The sequence below is a fragment of the Lottia gigantea genome, assembly GCF_000327385.1.
Source record: "Lottia gigantea unplaced genomic scaffold LOTGIsca_101, whole genome shotgun sequence".
In the NCBI taxonomy this organism is placed as follows: domain Eukaryota; kingdom Metazoa; phylum Mollusca; class Gastropoda; family Lottiidae; genus Lottia; species Lottia gigantea.
This window is the reverse complement of record NW_008706772.1, coordinates 82,270-106,072: the sequence shown is the minus strand read 5'-3', so window position 1 is coordinate 106,072 and position 23,803 is coordinate 82,270. Positions and strand designations below refer to the sequence as shown.

Sequence of the window (23,803 nt, the reverse complement as noted above, 5' to 3'; positions counted from 1 at the left end):
TGACACATTTGATTCTTGCTACCAATCCATCTGTGCAGCCTGTCACCATGAAAACTTCGAGCATGTAAATCAAAGACTTGAGAGAGACGAACATTTTGGGACCATTTAAATTTAAAGCTGTAGGCTACAAATGCGAATTCAAATTTATAATAGCTCACTTGCCGTCATTTCGATTTTTATAAATGCCAATCATTTAGCGTAAAAACTGTTCTTGTGTAAATTTAGGACACAATTAGACTGATTTCAACATTAAAACGTGATGAACTGAAAATTGAACATGAAGTGACATATTGATCAATAATGGTAGTAAACTTGCAGTAAACATGTACAGTCTATTTTGATATTACATGGGTGATATTTTATAAGATTATGTGGTAATGTGTACATTGCTAATGGATTGTACATGTATAAATGAATAACCCTCCTTCAACTTAATGCTACTCAACTTAGATTAACTTAAATTAGGATGGCTTCGACTTCCAATACAAACAACTCTAACATCGAGTTATTGCCCCTTAATGTAACTTCGCCAGATACTCTATACATATCAGTGCCAGTACCTTCTGTTGAATAGTGACTAGTTGCTTGTCAATGGTAACTAGTTTCTTTTCAACAACCCTTATCTATAATCAAATAAACCCATAAGACTAAGAAGCGATCCATTAGTCAAAAAACTAAGTAATTTTGAAACACGCTCAGAAGCGGGTTTCAATAATTATTTAGTTTAACTGATATACCGTCTTATATAAAGATTCTATTATTTAGTCATCACACCTGGTCTAACTGATAAATATATACTCCTTTTAACCAGGAATGAGATATTCAGATTAAATATTATGTGAATTAGAGTTAATATTCCTTCAAACGTGTGTGCCTAAAAACAAAAAGTTGGAAGAAAATTTTTTAAAAAGGCAGTATTCTATAAATATAGCCCCAATATAAAATAAGTTAAGTAGAAATATATATCTTATCAATATTATTTATAGGTCTCTTATTGAAATATAGGCCCCATATATAACTATAAAACAATCAATCATTAGACACAGATGTCTCTTGTTTTAACCCTTCTTATCGGTAGTCAATATCATGTTTACTATCATTACATATATCATTGTATATCGACAAAACAGGATGATATATCGGGCTAATATCGGCTCATCCATTTTTACGGTGTATTTTATGGATATATCCTTCAGAATTTCGACTTGACATTGATGGAACTAAGATTGTCGATGACATCATACAAATATTCATCAGAGAAGAAATCTGGGTTTATCTCGGATATAGAATCTGGTTCAGCAGATATTTTTTAGAAGATTAGATCCATTATATTATTACGATACCTGAGCTTAATTTCAGCTACATAAACGTCACCTTTTCAGACATTCACGCACACAGTTATTACAAAATACTATAGACGTCAAAATATGAACCTTGCAAATTCCCTGAAAGTGAAGACAGTCTCAAATTGGCACAGTATAGAAAGATGAATCAGACATTGGAGTAAATTCTCATGCGTGTTGTGGATTCTCATTTATTCCTTTAATACGCCGCTCAAAACTGGTGCTAGGTATATCAGAAACGCGTCCCGACCGTCATAAATTGGAACTTAAGCAAAATCTGTATACCTACAGGATATGTTCCAAAAACCTTCATTTAATAATTCTGCAGTGAATGAAGTGATCAGAAATATGTGCACATGTGATTTACGACCATATGCATATAATATAACAAGGACTACGTGCTACACTACAATAGTAGATTTGACTGTCAAATAAACTATTCGTTTATCGTCAAATCTTCAAGGTGGTGTTTAATTCATTATATGAATTTAATTATATCATTGAAGATATACAGTTTCATATAATTCATATAAAATGTTGCTTTATTAAAATTCCACCTGTCAAAAAATGTATGCTATGCAAAAAAAGAAACTGAAAATATGTTAAGTTGTAAAATACCCCGGAAAAATTAAAAGCATCCTTCATGAAGAATATTTTTTTCCAATATTTTTATTATAATGAAATTTGATATACCCATGTCATTATTAGAGATAGTTTTTGATTAATCATATCATTATCAGTATCATAATATCAAAGTTTCATAATTCGTATTATAAATTAATAATGTAATGTAACACTAGTTTGGTATTATCAAGAGCCACATCTATCGAGATATTTCACCGCTTCCTGCACCGTGTAGACTGGAGGACTAGATATAGGGAAAAGAAACAGCATATATATAGAATTGCATAAATTGTATCGTATCAGGTACAGATGCGCCATTTTTTTTACCAATCATAAGTCTCAGAAACGGGATTTTTTTTTAAGCTAATAAGAGTAATAATAATATTATATTTATTTCGTACAATATGTACACATTACAGAATATTAGAGAAGAAAAAAGTAGTACAAATACAGAAAATTAACATTAAAATTTATAGATAATTCTATTTTGTAGATAAATCATAAATAATTTCATTTAAATTGTTTTTATCAATATTATACTCATACTATAATCTCTTAACTGACCACATATAAAAGTGATTCGATTCTTACTTCTTACAAAGCGCTTTAATAATTGGATTTCTATAGAGTGATCCGATAAGATCCAATCCAATTTTAGCCTTTAAAACCGTGTGTATCTAGAATTATCTATGTTTGAAAGCCATCTTTTTAAGAGACTCTGCCATATATAGAACAGATGGCATAATTTTTTTAAATAGGAAAAGAAATTTAAATAGGAAAAAAGAAATTCCTAGTTTGAGATATTTTTGAAGGAATTATTCGATTTTCGTACTTTTCAATATTTACGACTCAAATCAACCCCCAAAAATTGCGAACCTGTCCCTTAAACGGCTTTTTGCACCGACTCGATTAATACAGACATGAATAAATTGTATCGTATCCCTTTAAATTTAAAGCGATCTTTTTTCTGAATGTGTACCGATTTGCGTGACATCTACGTAGGTTTATCAAAAAAAAAAAACCAAAAACGTGTGGACCATTTGAGGTTCACATTTTCAAACTAAAATGACTTTCACCACTATACAATGTTGCATTGTTTGTTCTGATTTTCAGTTTTTAACAATGACAGGTATAAAATCTTTACAACACAAGCAGGTGAATCAATATTGAAATAAGTTTGAAAGTGTTTAATTATCATGTATGGAAGGCCATCGAGGTCATTTTTCGAATGTAAATGAAGGGTTTGGTACCATGTTGAAGTTGGTTGCTATACAATTATACCGGATTGCATTAAATTTAATCCTTTACTTGATTGAATCTGTGGGTAAACTTAGCCTTATTATTTACCCAGAACAGTCTTCAGATTGTTTGGTATATCTTGACAAAACCATACTTTGTCGTAATAAATTGGTGAAGTACTTTCTATTGTTATAACTTCCACCAAGAGCCCATTGTTAAATGTGGCTGCTTTCACTACATGAGCGCCTTGACTCCTGAAATATCTCAATTGTCTACGTGAAATAATTTCAAAACTTTGACCACACGGTGAAGGGTATTTAACATTGACCATTGAAAACATTCGTCAGTGGTTTTTCAATAGATAACCGTTTGCAACCAGAGAAATATCAATTAAGGTTTACACGCCATAAATTCTATTTCCCACCAATAGACCAACCAATGTATTTGCAAAAGATTTTATTGAGGAATATACAGTCGTCCTTGGCATTAACAAAAAATCATAACCCAATGCCATCAATTTTCAGAATCAGATATCAGATATTCGGAACCCTTTGACCAAAGAATCATCTGGGTGAACATATTAATTTTAAAAGTACAGCTTAAAGTTATATATTCAGATGAAAATGAAAACGAATGGAAATTTTGCCAGAGACAGCGAAATTATTCTCCTTTTTTTTCGAACTGTCCAAAGTGCACAGACTGTTGTACAAGGGGCCTTCGAACGACTAGACACTTCCCCCTGTCGACCTCTCCCAACTGCATTACTGACCAGTGAAATATGTATTCAATGATGAGTCTTGAAAAGGTATTTCCTCTAAACATCTTCAATAGGCATGGTCAATATAGTACAGAAACAGTCAACTTATTAGCATATCATCAACAAGTTGTGGACAAGTTGTGAATAATGGCAATTGACTAACACCGTGACTATATAAAGTGAACTGAGAGAGGGAGAAAGTTTACTAGTTTTCTCTCTAAACATACTATTATTGTTGATCTTTTTACCTGTATTTACCTTTCTCTATCCTTAACTGACCTTTTCGTGTCATTTTAGTTTAGTTTTTACTCAACGATAAACTAGACACAGTACAACGTCATTCATTCTATAGTCAAACCCCTTTATGGGTCGCATATCCGTTTATTTGGTCAACAAAAAAACAAATTGAAAATGTTTGTAAAATGTCACACGTTTTAACCCTAGGGATAAAAGGATAAAACAAAGTATGAAGTCGACAACGAAAGTGGCTGTAAGAAATCGTTTCAATTATAGCGACCAGATAACCAGAAATGTTGGTCGATTTTACCAACTCCATCTTCACAATGTCAAGCTTTTATTAACTTCGTCTAATACCTTGACTACAATAGCCAGTACGCCAGCAAATACAGCCATCGGAGCCCTCGACAGAAAGGTCGTTAACGTTATGGCCTTGTGTTCGCAGACTTACTATCTAAGCCTTCGATTGGCTATTCATTAGTATACAATCGAATCAAATCGCTTAATTTACAAACATTTTAACCGTTTATTCGACTTATAGCTCTCTGGATGAAAATTTCAGTGTCGTAATATGACTGGATTAAAAATATGTTTAAATCTGTCTTCTGACTCGATTCTAGTGACCCATACAGCAACTTTACAGTGACTCTGTTGAAGTAGTTTTGACATGACTCATTTGTGGCAGTCAGTGTAGCCTACTAAATTTTAATATTGACTCAGTAAAGAGTGGTAAAAAATCAAGTCAAAAAACATACGAGATTTATAGAGGACACGTCAAACAGTGACTCCTGAAAGCAGTTTAGATGTGACTCATTTGAACCAGTTAGCCAATACGCTCAATAATATTGATTCTAATTAGTGATTGTCACTTGACTCTGAAAATGACTCGAAAATAACCCAGTCATGAGATAATCGTTATATTTATTACACACAACCAAATGAGCCAATTAGCTGGTTGTTTTTCAATTTTTTTCTGATTTCTCTTCAGAACAAAAATTGCTAATTTAACTTTCCAGGCTTGTAACCAATCCATTGCTTTTCATCTCCATGGTAGCACAGTGCACTTAATCATATCGAATTCCAAATCGTGACGAAGGTAGACAAAACTTGACGTGTGAAGAATATTTAGATAGATTCAGATCACGATGCAATCTACTGTAGAAAAAAATGAGCATTGAAAATGTCGTCATTGTTGACATTTAATGTACATGATACATTTACAAACACATCATTTAGCAGACTGTCACAAAACTGTTTTATTTACCAATTTACCATTATTCTTATCAGGAAAGCTTAACATGGAATAAGTAATCGAACGCACACGAATACAAAGATAGCTTGCCAGGCAAGGTAATATACGCACACTGGCAGCTTTGATTTTGAATAAAAATATTTAGCAGTACAGTACCAATCACCAGTATGAAATATTCCACCTTCAGTCATACATTTCTTTTGAACTCTTTGGGGCAATACTGAATAATATCAAGTGTACGTTATTGCCCTTGTTCTTGAAAACGTGTTCAATTTTTAGCTCGTGAACACTGTAGAAGGCAAATATTCAATCTTCAGCGCGAGACTGAATAATAAAACGAAATATTGTCAAATCCACCAACAATCATGCCTTTTAGTGTTTTAGAGCTAAATTTGAAGGCGTTTTCAAGAACAAGGGCAATAACTCATACTAAATATTTTTCGATTCTTCTGATTTTCAATAGGGTTCATCCTTGGGTGATTACAAACATTCATACCAAGTTTTGTCAAAATCCGTCAAAAATTTTGTCTTGTAGAGTGTTTACGAGCAATTGTGGGCGGACCACGGACATGGGTGACGGCAATATACGCTCCCATTTCATGTGGACGTATAAAAAGGAAATAGGAATTAATTTTCTGCACAAAGAAATACACTTAATACAACAAAATAATGCGAACTCTATTTTTAAAATCGAGTGAGCCTAAGGAATTGGTGCTCCTGAATGGGAAATCACACTAGCTCAACAGTCTTGTACCCATAATTCGTGCGTATGGCAGGTATGAATTGTTCCGATTCCGAGACAAATCATTCTAAATCGAAATCAAATCAATGCAACGATGAAAGCTTTATTATCACGGTAATGAAGAGAGTTATCACTTTATTAAGAGTACGCAAGTAAATTTGGAGCACATATCGCTGTGTTGTCCTTCTGTGAAGCTTTACTTGTTGTATCGTCTGGATGGCAAGACTACCTCTCTCAATGTCCATCTTCACAATGTTAAGATATTACGAATTCTGGTCTAATACCTTGCTTGGCGGAAATAGCCGCATTTCTTGTATAATGTAAATACAGCAAAACAGAGCTCTCGACAGAAACATTTTAAACATTATGGCTTGGTGTTGACAGACTTTTTAAGGCCTCTGGTTGTCTGTTTGTGTACAATCCAATCAAATCGCTGCATGTACAAACTTCAGTGGTACAATAAAGCTGACTATTGCAGTCAAGGCATTAGATGCAGTTGGCTATAACTTTACATTGTGAAGATGCTCAAAGACTAGTTCAGCGAGATGAAAATTTCGTATGTTTCAGTACAGTTGTCCTTATCAAATCCTGTTGCACCAAAAACCAGTACACCACTAATTATTTTTAATGGTCAAAATGTATACCACATTCCCGCCCCAATGATTCACTAAGTTTAAACCGACTGTTACACTAATGACTACAAACACTCTGAGAAAAGGAAAGTTGGTGGAATTGCAAGAAACTTATCTTTTTCTTGTCACAACTAAGTGAAGAACACGAGTGTGGAGAGTACGCAACCCATTTACTACGTTCTTTCAACATTTTTTACAATGACGAGGCAAATGAACTAAATTCTATCGGCCTATATAGTAAATATAGGTAGTAAGACAAAAAGTGTGTTCTGGCTAATTTGAAATGAAGGAAAAAGGTCTCATTCGTGCACAACGTGATTTTGTATCGAATACAACCACCTAATAAGCTTACTTATTACCTCCAATTTTTCAAGTCCGAACAGGTCGGTTAATGCAATTGATTGAATTTTTTTTTTGCCAGGGGAACCATTTGAAATATTGTGTCAAAATGCATGTCTAGAAGAATAAATTAAAGGGTTTGTAAAGGGGTTTCCTAAACTTTTTATGTGTATCGGGGACACTGTTCACATCGATTTTCACCATTCCACTTTTCAATTAGACGTCTCTGGGATTTCGGCATTTCTCCTAAGGGTTGGGCAACAACTGCTGATGATTAGGCGCAATCTGAAGAATAGGCAAGTCGTCATTTTAACTTTCAAACGCGGATAATTCGAAACACACATTGTTACTGATATTATCTTAGCTAAAAAAAAAGTCCCTTTTCTCAGACTAAAGTACGATTGGTCAAACGGGTGGCGAATCTGTCTTTATTAGAGTTGCCCGTTTCCCTTTTCGTAGATGTAGTAACGTCTGTAGGCCTTTTCGTAGCCAAATATCTAAAACTTGAGTGCGACTGAGTCCTACATTAGCTATGTGGCGTCGACATTTTATAAGATATAATAGAGTTGAAAGTACTTGTCCGTTCAATGTTCGTGTCTTTAACTCTTAACACCTGGATGATGTTTCTTGTTGGAGATGTCGAGAAGTCGGTGATGTCACAGATAGAGAAAGATTAATAAGAACAAAATGTAACAAATGATTTAGTTTAAAAACAATTTTTTGATTGTCAAATTGCTACCAATCTCCTTATTATGCCAATACGTGTTTCGGATATAAAACCAGAGGACAGCTGGTTCGGTCTGAGGGGCTAGTAATAAATCCAGAGGGGCAATGACGGATGGTGTTTAGATGCATTAGTGGTTTTGGTCGGTTGTCCAAATTTGTCAAGGGGGAGGGGCGGCTCAATTCCTTTTTTCGGGGGTGGGGGGCTGGTTTTATGTATAATTACCTTTCTTATATCTTGACTTTTGGCAAATACACTGAACATAAGCATGAAATCAATAATAAGAATATTCTTGAATGCGAATTCCTCGACAAATCCGTATCTACAGGTTGTGTATGATATCCCTTTTCTATAGACTGGTCATGATCCTCTAAATTCATCGTTATTGTCTTTCTTTGATTATCTGTAGGACCCAACCATTTACAGCTTGGTGAACTGAAATAAAGAGAAAAACAACCTGATTTATAAACCGCGATCAGTATTTTTCCATGCAATAACCAGGATATTGGATTCTAAGTGTCACCAATCTTTAAAAGTCGGAACAAATATTCCAGCATGCTACCAATATGTCAAACCATGGGCGTCCGGCCACTGGTACAAATGGGGTTTATTTCAGATATAACCGTTCAATCGTTAGGCCTATATATTTATTCGGATAAATGTCAAATCCTCCGAATTCAAATACAAGTTCTGCGGACGCTCCTGTACAGAACTGGAGCTAAATATGGAACACTGTCAAGTTTGAGTTTCAAAATGCGGCAGATTTAAAAACATACCTTTCTTCGAGTCCATCGACAAAAAACGATAAGGTTTCTTATCGGAAGATATCCTTAGTTATAGGGCCTGGAACTGTTCATTTAATGTCAAGCATTTTTCTACAGCAACAGCTAAGGTTAAGTTTATAATATCTCGTACAATCTTACAATTCACAATCTTCAATTTCTATACTGCTTTTTGACGAGAAGTTTTCGGAATTATCGATTCGAGTTGTATCAATGGTTGGTTTTTTTTTTAAATTTAGAAATAAACGACTTTCAACAAACATCACATTTGACCAGTTTTACGTTTTTTTGTTCTAAGGGAGGGAACTCTATTCAAAGTCAATTAAAAAGTAGGGTGGCGTACCCTGATTTATATTATCCAGGCGTTTCAATCAATACTTTTTTAAGTCAAAATCTGAAATGAGGGATATTTTTTGTTAATCGCTTAATACTGATGACTAAATGATTATGAATAATGATATTTTCAAATATTGCTAGGTTCTATTTCTGAATTTTTAGAAAAATTTAACGTCGTTGCCTATCGTCCGAAGTAATTTTCGAGGCTGGATGTTCTCGTCAATTGACCGGGAATTTCCATTTGAAATTTTGAAAACTTTTTGATTTTGATGTTCTGAATTAATTACGTACGCCTCAAATTCATTAGATGTCAAGAAGAACGCTAGTAAGGAAAGAATAGAGGTAATGATATGCATTTCATTTTGCAGATATGTTTACCTTAGACCGTAGAATCATGACAACTCGTACCAGGACATGACATATTTTTCGACTACTGCCACTGTCAGAAGAGTGCTGCAATGCAGTGCTGGGGAAGTGGCAATGTGTTAATTGGCAGAATGAATGAGTAGCAATACGACCACACTGATTGTTATTTGAGACAGAAAACCCAAGTCCTGTTTTTTGGTCATTTTCTGCATTCACTCTCAGACTATTCTGAGGTGTGGGTGTTATAAACATATTTATTTAAATAGGACCCTCAAAACCTGAGATGGACAGGACAGGACAGGACAGGACAGGACAGGAATGTGACAGTGCCTATGCTGAGTTGAAATCTTTCTGTGTCAATGTGATCTCATTTTAAATAAAGTTTATTGTATCAACAATCTATTGTTTGTGTTACAATTCGGATATATATGTGTGGGGTCAAGAGGTCACCAATGTTGGCCCTCTTAAAATATAGTGGCAATTGAAAGTTCTGATTTGACAGCTGGTAGGTTAATTTTCAGTTCAAAAAATTAAAGTGATTGGTGGTCACATTAGGTTTAGATACATAAGAAATGAATGATCATCAGATCATTACTAAAAATTCACATATAAATTGAAAATTTATTTTAGTTTTCAAGACTTATTGTGCTCAAGAAATCGTCATCGGAATTTTCAAGATTAAATAAAAGGTCAGTCAATTTTTCAAAATTAAAAAAAAAAAACATGAGCTAAATGTATCAGAACTTTGCAATATTTAATACATTTAAAATTTATCGTTTCATAGGCTAGAAAATATTTTTGTATTTTAGTTTTAGTTGAATTGCAGTAACCACAGACATCTTATTGAAAATTGAAATGGTGCAAATTGATGCTATCAGTGTTATAAAAAGTTTTAAAAAGTGTATGACTAATGGTAGGATAATTCATACCAGTTGGTGATTGTTGTTATAAGTTGCGTTCACTATATTTTATGGTCAGTTTCCCACACCATACTGATCACTAGTTTCAAATGCAACTCTGTGAATCGGGTTCACTTTGATTTTTTCACAATCATTTGAAACTGGTTATAGCTATGATATGAGGGAGTCTCAAACTTGTCAAAGAAAAAGTATGAAAGTAATTTGTGTCTAAAAGATATCCATATTTTACCTTTTTCTATTTTTTTTTCTCCAGTTGCCCAATATGGAAGAAGATTCATTTGAAACTTTAGATGAGCTACATGAGTCCATTCTGTCTTTATGCCAGGATGATGATGAAGCCCTTAATGGTGAAGAGATACCACAAACAAAAAATGAAAAGGATATAGCATCTGATAATCTGGCAGAAACTCCTCAAAAAGTGTGCAGCACTCCAGGACCATGTCGTGAAATTAAAGATCCAAAAGAAAAAGAAGATAGTTCTTCATTCCACCTGTCACCATCTAAAATGTCTGGTATCCAGTTACCTGTTCTTGAAAACAAACGATTGAGTTGCTTGCAAACACCTTTAGCCCTGGCTGGATTGTCTCCCATAGTTTCCATAAGTGCTACACCAAGACAACGTATTAAGTCAAATACTCCCAATTTGAAACGCAGAGTAAGGCATTTCAGCAGCACTCCCTGTGTTGGACCTTATCAACCTAAAAGACTCTCATTAAATGAAACTTATCAGCAAACCATGATGACAATCAGTGAAATTGATGGAAGTTTTATGGAACAAGCAAAGACTGTTGAAAATCTCAGCTTAGCCAACAAATCCAAAGTTTCAATTAACCAAGTGAGTAAGATCAAAATGGATAGCGTATGTATAGGCAGAAAGGAAACACCATTATTGACAGAAGCTGATAACAAGTATTTTAAAGATGCTTCAAACACAACCATGGAAAAAGCCAGATTTTCTCAATTGAACTACTCTAAAATTGATGAAACAATTGTGGCTGAAGCTGAAGATGACGTTGCTGAACTAACTGCTGACATCCTTGGCTTAGAGAACTACATAGTTTTGGACACTGCTTCACAGGACGATGAGGACACTATAATGGAGGAACCTTATGAACTTGGTAATACAAGTATTTTTGGTGCTGAGACTATACCAGTTAAAAGTAGCGTTCTTTTAGGTGAAGAAACAGTTGCAGTTAATTACACACCAGAAGAAAATTTGAAAGATTCCTGTTCAGTCAAAAAAGAAAGAGCCTCAAGTCCTGGTAAGGGGAAGAATATTGCAACAGTAACTCCAATGGTACATGATGTAAGAATTCCATCACCAACATTGGAAAAACAAAAAGAGCCAATTTTAAGCGAAGATGATAGTGTTGTTGAAGTTATTATGGTGGATGAAAGTGTGGAAGTCATTGATATTTCAGATGATTCTGTTGTAGCTGATGTAACTGTAATGGAAGCTGCTTCTGCTAAGACTACAGATTCTGTCACAAAAAGTTACCAAGATGTGAAGCAGACTTCTGTTGCTACTTCAAAGGCTAATCAAGCATCTGCATTTGTTACTACTGGACCAAGTTCAAGCACATGTTCAACTGCTGTATCAACATCAGCTATGCATACTTCAATAGTAACAACACCAAAAACAACAACTCTGCCATCTCTTAGTCGTCCACAACCGTCTGTCAGTCCTAATGAGCCTCCCTATACATTAAATGAAGAGGAACTGATGAAATTAGTCAAGTGTAACTGGGGAACTGACCCTGTACATGATGTTAATAATAATCTTACTGTATGTTCCTACAGAAACAAACAAACACCCAACGTGCGGTGTTCCATACTAGAAGGTAATTTCAGAATTCCCCCTCTATTACGTTCTAATATTAACAAAAATGATTTGCAGATAAAAGGACAGGGAAAGACCCCAGCGGAAATTGCTAACAGTATATCAAAACAGTTGACAAATATAGATAAAGATTATAATACAAAAATGCTAAGTATTGAGGCTAATAAAGAAATTCAGGTAAACGAACTAAAACATATTCATAAAGGGCAAATTCAAGTGTTGCGTCAAAGACAAATACATGAAATGCGAAGTGTTACCATACAATTACAAATGGACCCGATGAATTACTGGCATCAATGTAATAAACTACAATTGTATACAGATCATGAAGAACAAAAAGTTAACCTTCAGTATAATCATAATGTACAAATGAGAGGGCTTTTAGATGAAATTGAAGAGGAAAAATGCATTGTATATGAACAGGCAATGAAAAGTAAAAATAATTTAACACAAATAAAGGAAAAACTTGAAGCAGCTAAAAATCAAAATTCTGTTGACCCCGATATGGTTCATACTACTGTAGACTTATACAAAGGTCCTTGTAAATCTAATGACCAAAAGCAAAGTTTAGTTCAAGTTTGTCTACCAGCTGATATAGCCTCTTATATGATAAGGGAAGAGGAAATTTATAATATGAATTATAAATATAAAAATAAGAGATAAATTAAGTGCTCTTTAGACACCCACCACATTATGATGTGGTCGTATATTGTTGTCACCTCTGTCTGGCAGTCTGGCTGTCTGTCCACAAGCCAAAAGAGACTACAGTTTTTATCTGATTTTGATGAAATTTGGAGTTGCCAAATATTTATATTGATGAGTTCTTCGTCTCAAAAGTTTAAATTTTATGATTTTTCGAAAAATGATTTTTGGGTTATTGCCTTTGACTTAGGAAATACAGAGACTTCAGTTGCTATACTGAAAATTTATCAAGATAGCAGGCGTATCTTGCTTACCACTTGTTTAAAAAGTTTCAGAATTTTTTCAAAGAAAAGGTCTATAAATATTTTTTCTTATGTTACCTTTTGATAGCGCTGGCTGATATTGGTTCAAGTGGATATCACAATATTTATCATTAATATAGCATGATATGGGAATAGAATATGTCACAATAATTCCTTCTACTCATTTTTTGAATTAAAAATTTTTAATGTAAGATAAGATTTCTATCAAAAGAACTCAAACATTTATTTCAAATAAAGTTCCTTGTTAAAAATTTTCTGTTTTATTTTACTTTACATATGACACCTTGATACACACATAGAGTTTTGTGAATTAAAATTCATAATGTATATTATCTGTTTTTTGCCATAAGTGGGTATAGCCATATCCTTGAATTGAATTGCTTGTATGACTTGATTTTATTTTTGAAATTGATAAGAGCTCATCACATTTTATGGAATGTGATAAAGATTCATAATCTGTATTAGGAGAGCTAGTTTTGGAACTTGCAAAAATTATGATCTTACTGAAGGGGATCAAAAATTAATAAGGTGGTAAAGTTTTGAGAAATTAGCTTGTATCTTCATTCTCTAAACTATTTTTAGATCCCAATTTTGGAAATTAGTCTTAAAATTTCAGGTCCACCTTAGTCATGGCAGTTTATGAGAAGAAGGCTCTATCCTTTAATACTATGTAATATAGAATTTATGAAAGTTTTTATCTATATAGTAATATCATTATTAGTGCTCATTTTTTTGTTTTACTAGTTGTACAAATTGTAGAAATCAATGAAAAGTAACATTTAAACTATCTTAATTATTCAAGGGTGTTGAGTCAGTTTTGATATGTAACCTTTGACCCAGCAGTAGAATATTTTCAATAACATCTACATTGTGTATAATATTCAATTTCATCAATAGTCATTAAAATCAACTCTTGCAGTAAATTGTTTTGATAAAATTTATTGATCATCTGTTGTTAGATGTTTATTTATTATTTAGTAAGAGAATTATTGTTTCACTATTTAGTAAAAGGAATATTGTTTCACTATTTAGTAATAGGAATATTGTTTCACTCTTATTGTTTTGCTGTTTAGTAATCAGAATATTTCTTCACTATTTAGTAATAGGAATATTGTTTCACTATTTAGTAATAGAAATATTGTTTCACTCTTATTGTTTTGCTGTTTAGTAATCAGAATATTTCTTCACTATTTAGTAATAGGAATATTGTTTCACTATTACTGTTTCACTATTTAGTAATCAGAATATTTCTTCACTATTTAGTAATAGGAATATTGTTTCACTATTTAGTAATAAGAATATTGTTTCACTATTACTGTTTCACTATTTAGTAATCGGAATATTTCTTCATTATTTAGTAATAGGAATTTTGTTTCACTGTCTCAAAGTTATCAAAACTGAGTTGTACTCTGTGAGTGATGTGATTCTTAAAATATTCTATTTTATAAACTGTACATATGCCAATTCATCCCCAACCTTCATGACCTGTATATTATGTACTATGTCACTTGTTTTTATGTTAATTATTTTATAGATTATTTCTGTTAAATATTTTATGGATTATTTCTGTTATAATACAGTAAATAAGATTATAATTGGTTTGTTTCATTGGTGTCCTGAAAGGGATTTAAAAGAGGTTTATTTTCAAAATTATCTTTGCGTTTCGTTTCGCGGACACTGATAGTATCTATTTGCACCATTCTACAAAAAATAAGTTTCACTTAGTTTGAAGTGGAATTGTATGGACCCACAGATGTCTGATTGAAAATTAGAATGGTGCAAATTGTGTCCCCGATACACATGAAATTAGTATTTCATTCCCTTTAACAGTTATTCTCGCATCAGTACCAGTATTCCTTTTATGGTGATCTCATGAACAGCTTTGTTAAAAGCTACTTGTTGACTTTAGGAGCTTGAAGTTTTTGTCTTATAAGATGACATACATTTTCAAAAGAAGCCAGTATACTGCAATACAGAGCATGTTGCAGATAATTCTGGACACTCATGGAATTTGAAAGCTTAAATTTCGACGGTGAGCTGTGAATCACCAACCGTTTACCCTCGATGATTAGTGTATACTTTATGAAATGGTTATTACTTTAGATGTTAGGACAGTTCCCTTTGAGCACTTCATAATAGTGTTTAATATAGGTTAAATTGGTGTATTTAACTTATGTGTATTCAAATGAACTTTAAACAGGAAACATAATTAATTCTGAGGTGTTTCAAATGGCAGGATAGTTCAAGGTATACAGTCGTCAAAAAAGGAATACATAAGATAGCTTTTTTCGTTCAGGAACTCTTTAAGAAATTTAAGCTCAGTATCTAAATATTTCCAGAAGCAACCTTATTTGCAAAGATTTATTATAGGTTAAATCGGCATATAAATTTTCATGGCTTTCGTCCAGATGAAAAACTGCAATATGGACGAAGGTGTGTATCGAGAAAAATTATGTCTGTAAGGAGGGAGGGGTTGCAATAATGATAGGTGTCTCTCCGGGTCTTGATGCTGCCAGAAGACAACGTATTTCAGATGGCTTGAGATGAATTTTGAGGACTTTAGTTCACCTCAAAATAAGATTTTTCTCAGCCCTGAAATACATCATTTTTGGCGTAAATTTCACTGAGACAGCTTATTAAACGTATTGACACATTTGCCAAAGCGACTGTTTACGAGTTCCTGCCTCCATATTCTAGATTAAAATAGAAATACATGTACAGATATCCAAGAGCAAAGTGTATGCCCACACGCAGCAAATTGGCCAATGAAACATATATCAATTTGTATCAATCTTTGGGTTCATGACAATTTAATATACCAATTATTAATTATATTTTATGCGTCATGATATAAAAATAAATGTCATCAACCAATCTGGTAAGTATCATCCAAGATGACCAACTGTGTAGTAGTATTGTTGCTGATAGGACTCTGCTTTGGGTGTAAGTAACTTCTTTACTGATGTTTAGGTGGGTACTAGTTGGTAAACTCGCGATTCAAAGCGATACGATTATCAGACAACATCTTGGGGAAATTTCGGATTCAAACCATTCAGATAGATATGTGATCATAATTTTTGCTAGAAAAGTAGAAACATCAAAAACTATGGTGGCAACTGCGAATTTATGGACTGAATCCAACGATCAATCTGACTGTCTGATTTGCATGAAGTTGAAAATCCAGTTTCTCCCATGTGCATCAGTAGCGTACAATTATTAAGTGATTAAAGGGATTTCAAAGAATTTTCTCGTCCTGAAAATTGAGACTGACTTGATTAATTCATGACTTGTATTTCAGTTACAGAGGCAGGGTGTAAACACGACGGGGAAACTATCGAAGAAGGAACCAGGTTTGATATTGACTGTAATAACTGTATCTGTGGTAAAGCGGGTGCAATAGCTTGCACTAAAATCAGCTGCAATAATCCTATCCTTTTGACTCGTCTTAGAGGTTTGTATCTTTCTTTATGGTAGACTTAAAGGCTTGGTAAAATTCAGCAATGTAAAGGAATGGATGCGACATTTTGACCAATCACACCTTGGACTTAGAAACAATTTTTTAGCTAAGCCAATCAATAATAGTGTTCACAGCTCGCCGTCGAACCGAGCCTTCAAATCCATGTGTGTCCAGAATTATCCATGTTTGAAAGCTAAAAAGACAAGTCGTCTTTTCTCAAGACACTGCCGTCTATAGAAATAGGAAAAGAAATTCCCAGTTTGAGATATTCTTGGAGGAATTATGCGATTTTCGTACATTTCTATATGTTCTGAAGACTTTTTATTTACCTAATTCTAGACTCAAATCACCCCACCCCCAAAATGGAGCATTTGTCCAACCGTTAATCGGTTATTGCTGATCATGCATTTATCTGTAATGACAAATTTTCGACTGTTAGCGAGTGTAGAAATTATGTGGGAGAATCTGATGTTGATTGTATTGACACTTCAGATCTGAGCGCTGGTGGATGTAAATATAATGGTAAATTTTACGTTATTGGACAACTCTTCAAGAAACAATGTGATACCTGTGTATGTTTAGAGAAAGGACCAGCTTGCTATAAGAGTGGCTGTCGATCTTAATACCATATTATATTTTCAGGTAGGTCTAAGGCGGAAATTCTTTTTTTTGTACTTTTTACAACATTATGAAAATTTTGGAATTATTATCATGTTTCTCAATAAGACATTTTTTGTTGGCTAACTAGAAATTCGCTGGCGCTGATCTAGACTATTGTTGACAGATTCTTGCATTTTCAACCCCTGAAGAGTCTCCATGGTCGTTGATAAGAATAGTTCGTTTCAGAGGACGGTGCGCGGGATCTGGGTTTATCTATCTAATTTCAATTTTTTTTTTATTCTTTGCCTCCATTGATTTTTTTAGAAGAAACAAAAACTGCCAAACACAGATGCTTGGCTATTTTCTTTTTTAAGTACTGAACTCAAAACCTACATCTACATGTCATTCCATCGGCTCTTGACCCTTTGAGTTGAACTCATGCATGGTGCTTTTATAGTCTTCGACTTCTGCTGATTGTTAGTATATTGTTGGTATAATACATTCTCATATTTGTTTTCCAGTGAGCCAAACACCGACGAACTATGTTGTATATAGTAGGCCTAATGTAGATACAGCAGTATTTTCTGAATTGTCGATATTATCAAATAAAATATTATTTCCACTGACACTTTTGTTTTTACATTCTTCTCCCATCACTAGACACGTAGGTTAGTGCAGGCCTCGCACTAGATTTAATCTGATATCTGAATCAGGAATAACATATATTAAGTTAGATACGAAACAATACTTTTTAAATCGAGGAATACTCCGGTGAATTACATATGCCTAAAGACAGAATGGTTGATATAGTTTTGTATATAGGAAAGGTCCTACACATCGCTGGTTTTCAACCTGTCCCAAATCGTTTTTTGCATTAAAACATCGTACCAAGATATCGAAAGTATAATGGAGTATAAAATGCTGCAAATACGCCTCTAATACGCTCCATGGGAGGCCTCCCCCCTCTTTTCCCCTTCGATGATTGATTGAGCGGGCAATATAACTATTAATTTTACTTCGTACGCCTGTGGGTTGTGTAAAATACTGGAAAACCAAGAACATTATCGAAGGGAAGTAACTAGTATTGAAAATATTTGTTTACAAAATAAAAAAAATTATAATTTTGTCTATTTCGGCTTGATATATTTTGTTTATTGACATACCTGTTGGACAGTAGACACGGCAGTTGATAAATAATGGTTATTTTGAAAGTGGTTACATTGAATTGTTGGTAAGTTTTTTTGTCAAGTTTTACAACTATAGTTTATCACAGCCACAGGCTAGCTATTTAAAATAAAATTTTCAGCCATTCGTTTTCTTCTTCAGGGTGTCTTAGATTCATAGAAATATAAGGTTCAGATCAGTGATTTTACATTTTATTATTTGATTGTCATGAATGACCTAGAAATTGCAGAGGTCAGAAAATGACCCATATTTTGATTTTGTACGGAAAACTCATGTAGAATTACTAGTAGGAGCTTTCATCAATCTATAAATAAACCAAGAGTGCAGGCACATAAACAGTCTTGGTAAAATATCAGGTATGCCGGCTCGTCCATGACAAGATTTTTGCTTTACCGACAAGATAATATCAAACAAATTTGGTATTTGTCGCCAATTATTTCATTGTCTGAACGACAAAAAACCATCTTCCAATCAGATTCGTTTACCTTTCAATTGCATGATTATCGACAAAAGTGAAAACAACGATATGGAGTTTTTTTTGTCTCCTTGTGTGCCTGCAGCCATATGGTGAAACTCTTGACAAGACTCTAGTTGGCGACAAAAAATTGCTACTACATAATAGATCTAAAGTCTCAAGTAAAGTAAAATATCACTTGAAAAATTGTTGAGTAAGCTAACAAAGCTCTCAGCTTACTTATTTTGTCTTTAAGTTCAAGTTTTAATAATTTTACATTTGAAATAAACAGTATCAACTTCAAAATAGAAGTGATATAGTTTAAGAAAAACATATCCAAATTGTTAAATATGCGCCAGCTTTAGAACCTTTTTCGTGCTGAGTTTCTTGGGTGGACAGTGTGATTGATTTTAATGCTATAAATTTGCATTTTATATTGTAGGGGTATAGAAGTACCATTTGTTAGTAAATTCCGTAGTGAACGTATGGAAGCAATTTGTGATCTATTTAGTAAAAGTGATTATGACGTAATATTTTTAGAGGAGGTAAGCTTACATAGCCTCTTTGAATAACAATCATGCTTTATGTTAGGAATTTGACTGGATTAATTTTCATAAGTGACTGTTTGGTTTGCAAAATAATTCTTTCTGCTATAGAACACATAAAAGTTTTAGTGAATATGTACTTTATATTTTGTCAAATTTCACTCTTTACGTGTTAATGCAGTCCAATTAAATTTTCGGATATAGAGGGTTTCTTTATTACTCAGTTAGGGTCTAAAGACAGCCCTCTTGAACGTTCGTCAATTTAACCGTTGATGGCTGCTTTAACCAATCAAATTTCTACCCTCTCCAGCACTGGCTTTTAGTGACACAGTGTTTATTAGGTTAGATCAAAAGGCTTGTTTGACAAATGATTGAGATGGCTGTTGTTAGAACCTAACTGAAGTGGCTATATTAAAAATAAACTAAAGTTTGTATAATTTCTAACTTGACTATTGTATCTTTACAGGTATGGAGTAATTCAGATTTTAAGAAAATCTGTGATAGATTGGGCCATATTTTACCATATTCACATTATTTTCACAGGTAAGCTTAGTTAAGGAATAAACCTGGCCCAGTCATTTAGATGCTTGCTTGCTAATCTAGTTTTTTGCTTTTGCATGGACTGATCTTTCAAAGTTTATTAAACTCATTTTGTTGCTGTTTATGATGAAGATCTGACCAATCGATATATCAGAAATGAGGTCATGTAATAAAAAGATAACATTGCTGCCTGTTTCTTTAGGCTTTAATTCTTTAACAAAAATCCTACTCAATTCTATACCGTACATATTCTTCAAAATATGTAATGTCACGCTGCTTGTGTTTTGTTTACGTTCACAAACAAAGTGTCTTTATGATTTTTTTTTTTTGATTGGCTGAAATTTGCTACCGATACAGTAGGGCCAATTTTTCTCACTTGTAATACCACGGCCTTGAGGAAGTATGACGAATAGGGGTGTGGTTTGGACACGATGATTTTACTAATGCCTAGTGTTTTTATATTTCAGTGGGTTTATTGGTAGTGGAGTTTGTATCTTTTCCAAATTTCAAATTATTGAAACTTTATTTCATCGCTTTCAAATTAATGGTTTTCCTCATAAACTTCAACATGGTGATTGGTTTGGTGGTAAAGGTATGGGCATGTGTCAGATATTAGTTGATGGCTTCAAAGTTAATCTTTATATTACACATGTAAGTAGTTTTGGTTTACTACTAGTAGTGCGTAGGTAACAAGGCCTTAACTACATAAAGTAAGCCCTGCTCATGCGACTACCTATATACTAAGCAACCACCTTCAATATGCAACCACAATAAACAACTTTTCAGTATAATTGACTGAGAAGCGACCACCTTCATTACGCGATCAGCGACAGTGTATTTACACCCCATTGAGATCAAAATAAAGCTACTTCAGTTAGAGTCTTAAGACAGCCCTCTGTTTGATGACAAAACCAGCCAATCAAATTTTCCCTTCTCCAAAACAAAAAGTGTATTCTGAGAAGAATTAGACACTGCCAACTGATAGAGCTTTATTTCAGCATTATTTCTCAAAATGCAAATTGGACTTCGAACTCTGTATATTAAGTATATTGTTTCATTTCAGTTACATGCTGAATACAGTAGAACTCATGATATCTACTTAGCTCACAGAATAGCTCAGTCATTTGAGGGCAGCCAATTTATTAAACACACGTCACAAAATTGTGATTTTATGATACTTGGTGGTGATCTGAATATACGTACAGAAGATATTGGATACAAATTATTTATATCTATTGCTGGACTGGCTGATTCCTGGATTGACAAAGTAAGAACCATAGCCTTTTTCTTCCTATCTGTATTACTATTAAAAATAAAAATCTGGTTTGTCTGCAATTAAATAATAAAATTATTTATATCTATTGCTGGACTGGCTGATTCCTGGATTGACAAAGTAAGAACCATAGCCTTTTTCTTCCTATCTGTATTACTATTAAAAATAAAAATCTGGTTTGTCTGCAATTAAATAATAAAATTATTTATATCTATTGCTGGACTGGCTGATTCCTGGATTGACAAAGTAAGAACCATAGCCTTTTTCTTCCTATCTGTATTACTATTAAAAATAAAAATCTGGTTTGTCTGCAATTAAATAATAAAATTATTTATATCTATTGCTGGACTGGCTGATTCCTGGATTGACAAAGTAAGAACCATAGCCTTTTTCTTCCTATCTGTATTACTATTAAAAATAAAAATCTGGTTTGTCTGCAATTAAATAATAAAATTATTTATATCTATTGCTGGACTGGCTGATTCCTGGATTGACAAAGTAAGAACCATAGCCTTTTTCTTCCTATCTGTATTACTATTAAAAATAAAAATCTGGTTTGTCTGCAATTAAATAATAAAATTATTTATATCTATTGCTGGACTGGCTGATTCCTGGATTGACAAAGTAAGAACCATAGCCTTCTTCTTCCTATCTGTATTACTATTAAAAATAAAAATCTGGTTTGTCTGCAATTACATAATAAAATCATTTATATCTATTGCTGGACTGGCTGATTCCTGGATTGACAAAGTAAGAACCATAGCCTTCTTCTTCCTATCTGTATTACTATTAAAGATAAAAATCTGGTTTGTCTGCAATTAAATAATAAAATTATTTATATCTATTGCTGGATTGACAAAGTAAGAACCATAGCCTTCTTCTTCCTATCTGTATTACTACTAAAAATAAAAATCTGGTTTGTCTGCAATTAAATAATAAAATTATTTATATCTATTGCTGAACTGGCTGATATTTGGAATGATAAATTAAGAATCAGAGTATTCCCTTTACTAGTCTTCCTCTTGCTATCCATCTCACTAATTAGGCCTAAGAATAAAAATCTGGTTTGTCTGCAATTAAATAATAAAATTATTTATATCTATTGCTGAACTGGCTGATATTTGGAATGATAAAGTAAGAATCAGAGTGTTCCCTTTACTAGTCTTCCTCTTGCTATCCATCTCACTAATTAGGCCTAAGAATAAAAATCTGGTTTGTCTGCAATTAAATATAAAATTGTATTTGTATCAATTGCTGGACTGGCTGATTCCTGGATTGACAAAGTAAGAATCAGAGTATTTCCTCGACATAGCAAATTTTCAGGTATCAGTATCACTATTAAAAATAAAAATCTTGTTTGTCTGCAATTAAATTATAATGGTGTAAGTGATGACTGTTTATATATTTTTCCATTATTGACAATCTCATGCATATATATTTTCTGCAAATGTTATTCTCACTTGAAACACCTGATATCATTTTGTGACTTTTGGAGAGTCTTTATGAATACTAAGGTTCTATTTGGTATATTTATGTCACTTTTGTTGTTTCTATTGTAGAAAGCAAGTAAAACTATTTGTGAAGGTAATACATGTGATAGAAAAGATAATATATTTACAGCATTGGATGCTCCAGATTTTCCTGCAGGCCAGAGAATAGATTATCTATTATACCGCAATAATAAAGGTTAGTCTATAATTTTAGTAATATACTGTTTATTAGACATATAGAAATAGGCATAGGTAAAGAAGCACGAGATATATGGATATACTATTTCTGTATTTATTAACATGTGAGACATAGTAGTATTTTTCCAAGTCATTAGAACACCTACATAAATAAGGGAACCCATCTTTAAAATGTACTTATGTTATGTTATTATAGGGTGTAGTGTGAGTGTAGAGGAATGTGATGTTCTGTCACATCAAGTACCAGATAAACATTACAGAATCTCAGATCATGAAGCAGTTACAGCAACTTTTAAAATACAAAAATCTGATTCCGGAGGTAATTGAACATTGTATAACTGGTGTTCAGTGGCACAAAACAGTATCAATTTTTGTGTATCTGGGACAATGATAATATCAATTTGCACTATGCCATTTTTCAATGAGGGACAAGGACACTTATTCTGTGTCAGTCATTCAAACAGTTGGACATGCGATTTCCTTTATCGATCATATTTATAAAAATATCTTGTATGATTAAAATCATGTAAGAATTATGACCATTATAATATATTCTCTAGATTGACCATATTAACATCTTGTTTTGTTTAGGTTTAGATGAAACAATAACCAGTGTGGGAAGAAATCAACATCTTCAAGACAGTTTAGAAAAATTAGAAAAAGGCATGGAAGATGTTCGATACGACAGAAAATATTTTGGAGTGTTAATTATGATTTTAATTGCGATATTATATATGGTATCTTTACATGATGAATATTTAGGGCTTATGTTTATGCCATTTGCCACCGTCTTTGAAATTGGAATCATTGCTATAATTGCATTCCTGGTAATTTACAGTATTGTGATAAAGCTCTCCGAAGAAAATGCTCTTTACAGCATCAAGTTAGATATTTTAAATTTATTAGGTAAACCTGTTAAAACTACTGAGGTAAACTAAAGGCCATAGTTGGCATTTTTATACG

General features: G+C 33.2%; 3 protein-coding genes across 3 annotated transcripts; all 3 read left to right on the top strand.

Moving 5' to 3' along the window:
• Window positions 1-10,555: 10,555 nt before the first annotated feature.
• LOTGIDRAFT_170587 (hypothetical protein) lies at window positions 10,556-12,796 on the top strand (the record flags this gene model as incomplete). Its single annotated transcript, XM_009046411.1, has 1 exon — window positions 10,556-12,796. One exon carries the CDS (start codon window positions 10,556-10,558, stop codon window positions 12,794-12,796), a length of 2,241 nt encoding a protein of 746 aa, XP_009044659.1.
• A 3,196-nt stretch (window positions 12,797-15,992) lies between these two features.
• Window positions 15,993-17,178, top strand: LOTGIDRAFT_170586 (hypothetical protein; the record flags this gene model as incomplete). The annotated part of the gene is made up of 3 exons (XM_009046410.1): window positions 15,993-16,041; window positions 16,397-16,549; window positions 17,048-17,178. 3 exons carry the CDS (start codon window positions 15,993-15,995, stop codon window positions 17,176-17,178), a joined length of 333 nt encoding a protein of 110 aa, XP_009044658.1.
• A 2,038-nt stretch (window positions 17,179-19,216) lies between these two features.
• LOTGIDRAFT_135867 (hypothetical protein) lies at window positions 19,217-23,167 on the top strand (the record flags this gene model as incomplete). Its single annotated transcript, XM_009046409.1, has 6 exons — window positions 19,217-19,339; window positions 19,806-19,882; window positions 20,347-20,530; window positions 20,943-21,146; window positions 22,712-22,842; window positions 23,044-23,167. Coding segments are annotated over 6 exons (843 nt in total), but the record flags the coding sequence as incomplete, so codon positions are not given.
• Window positions 23,168-23,803: the final 636 nt, after the last annotated feature.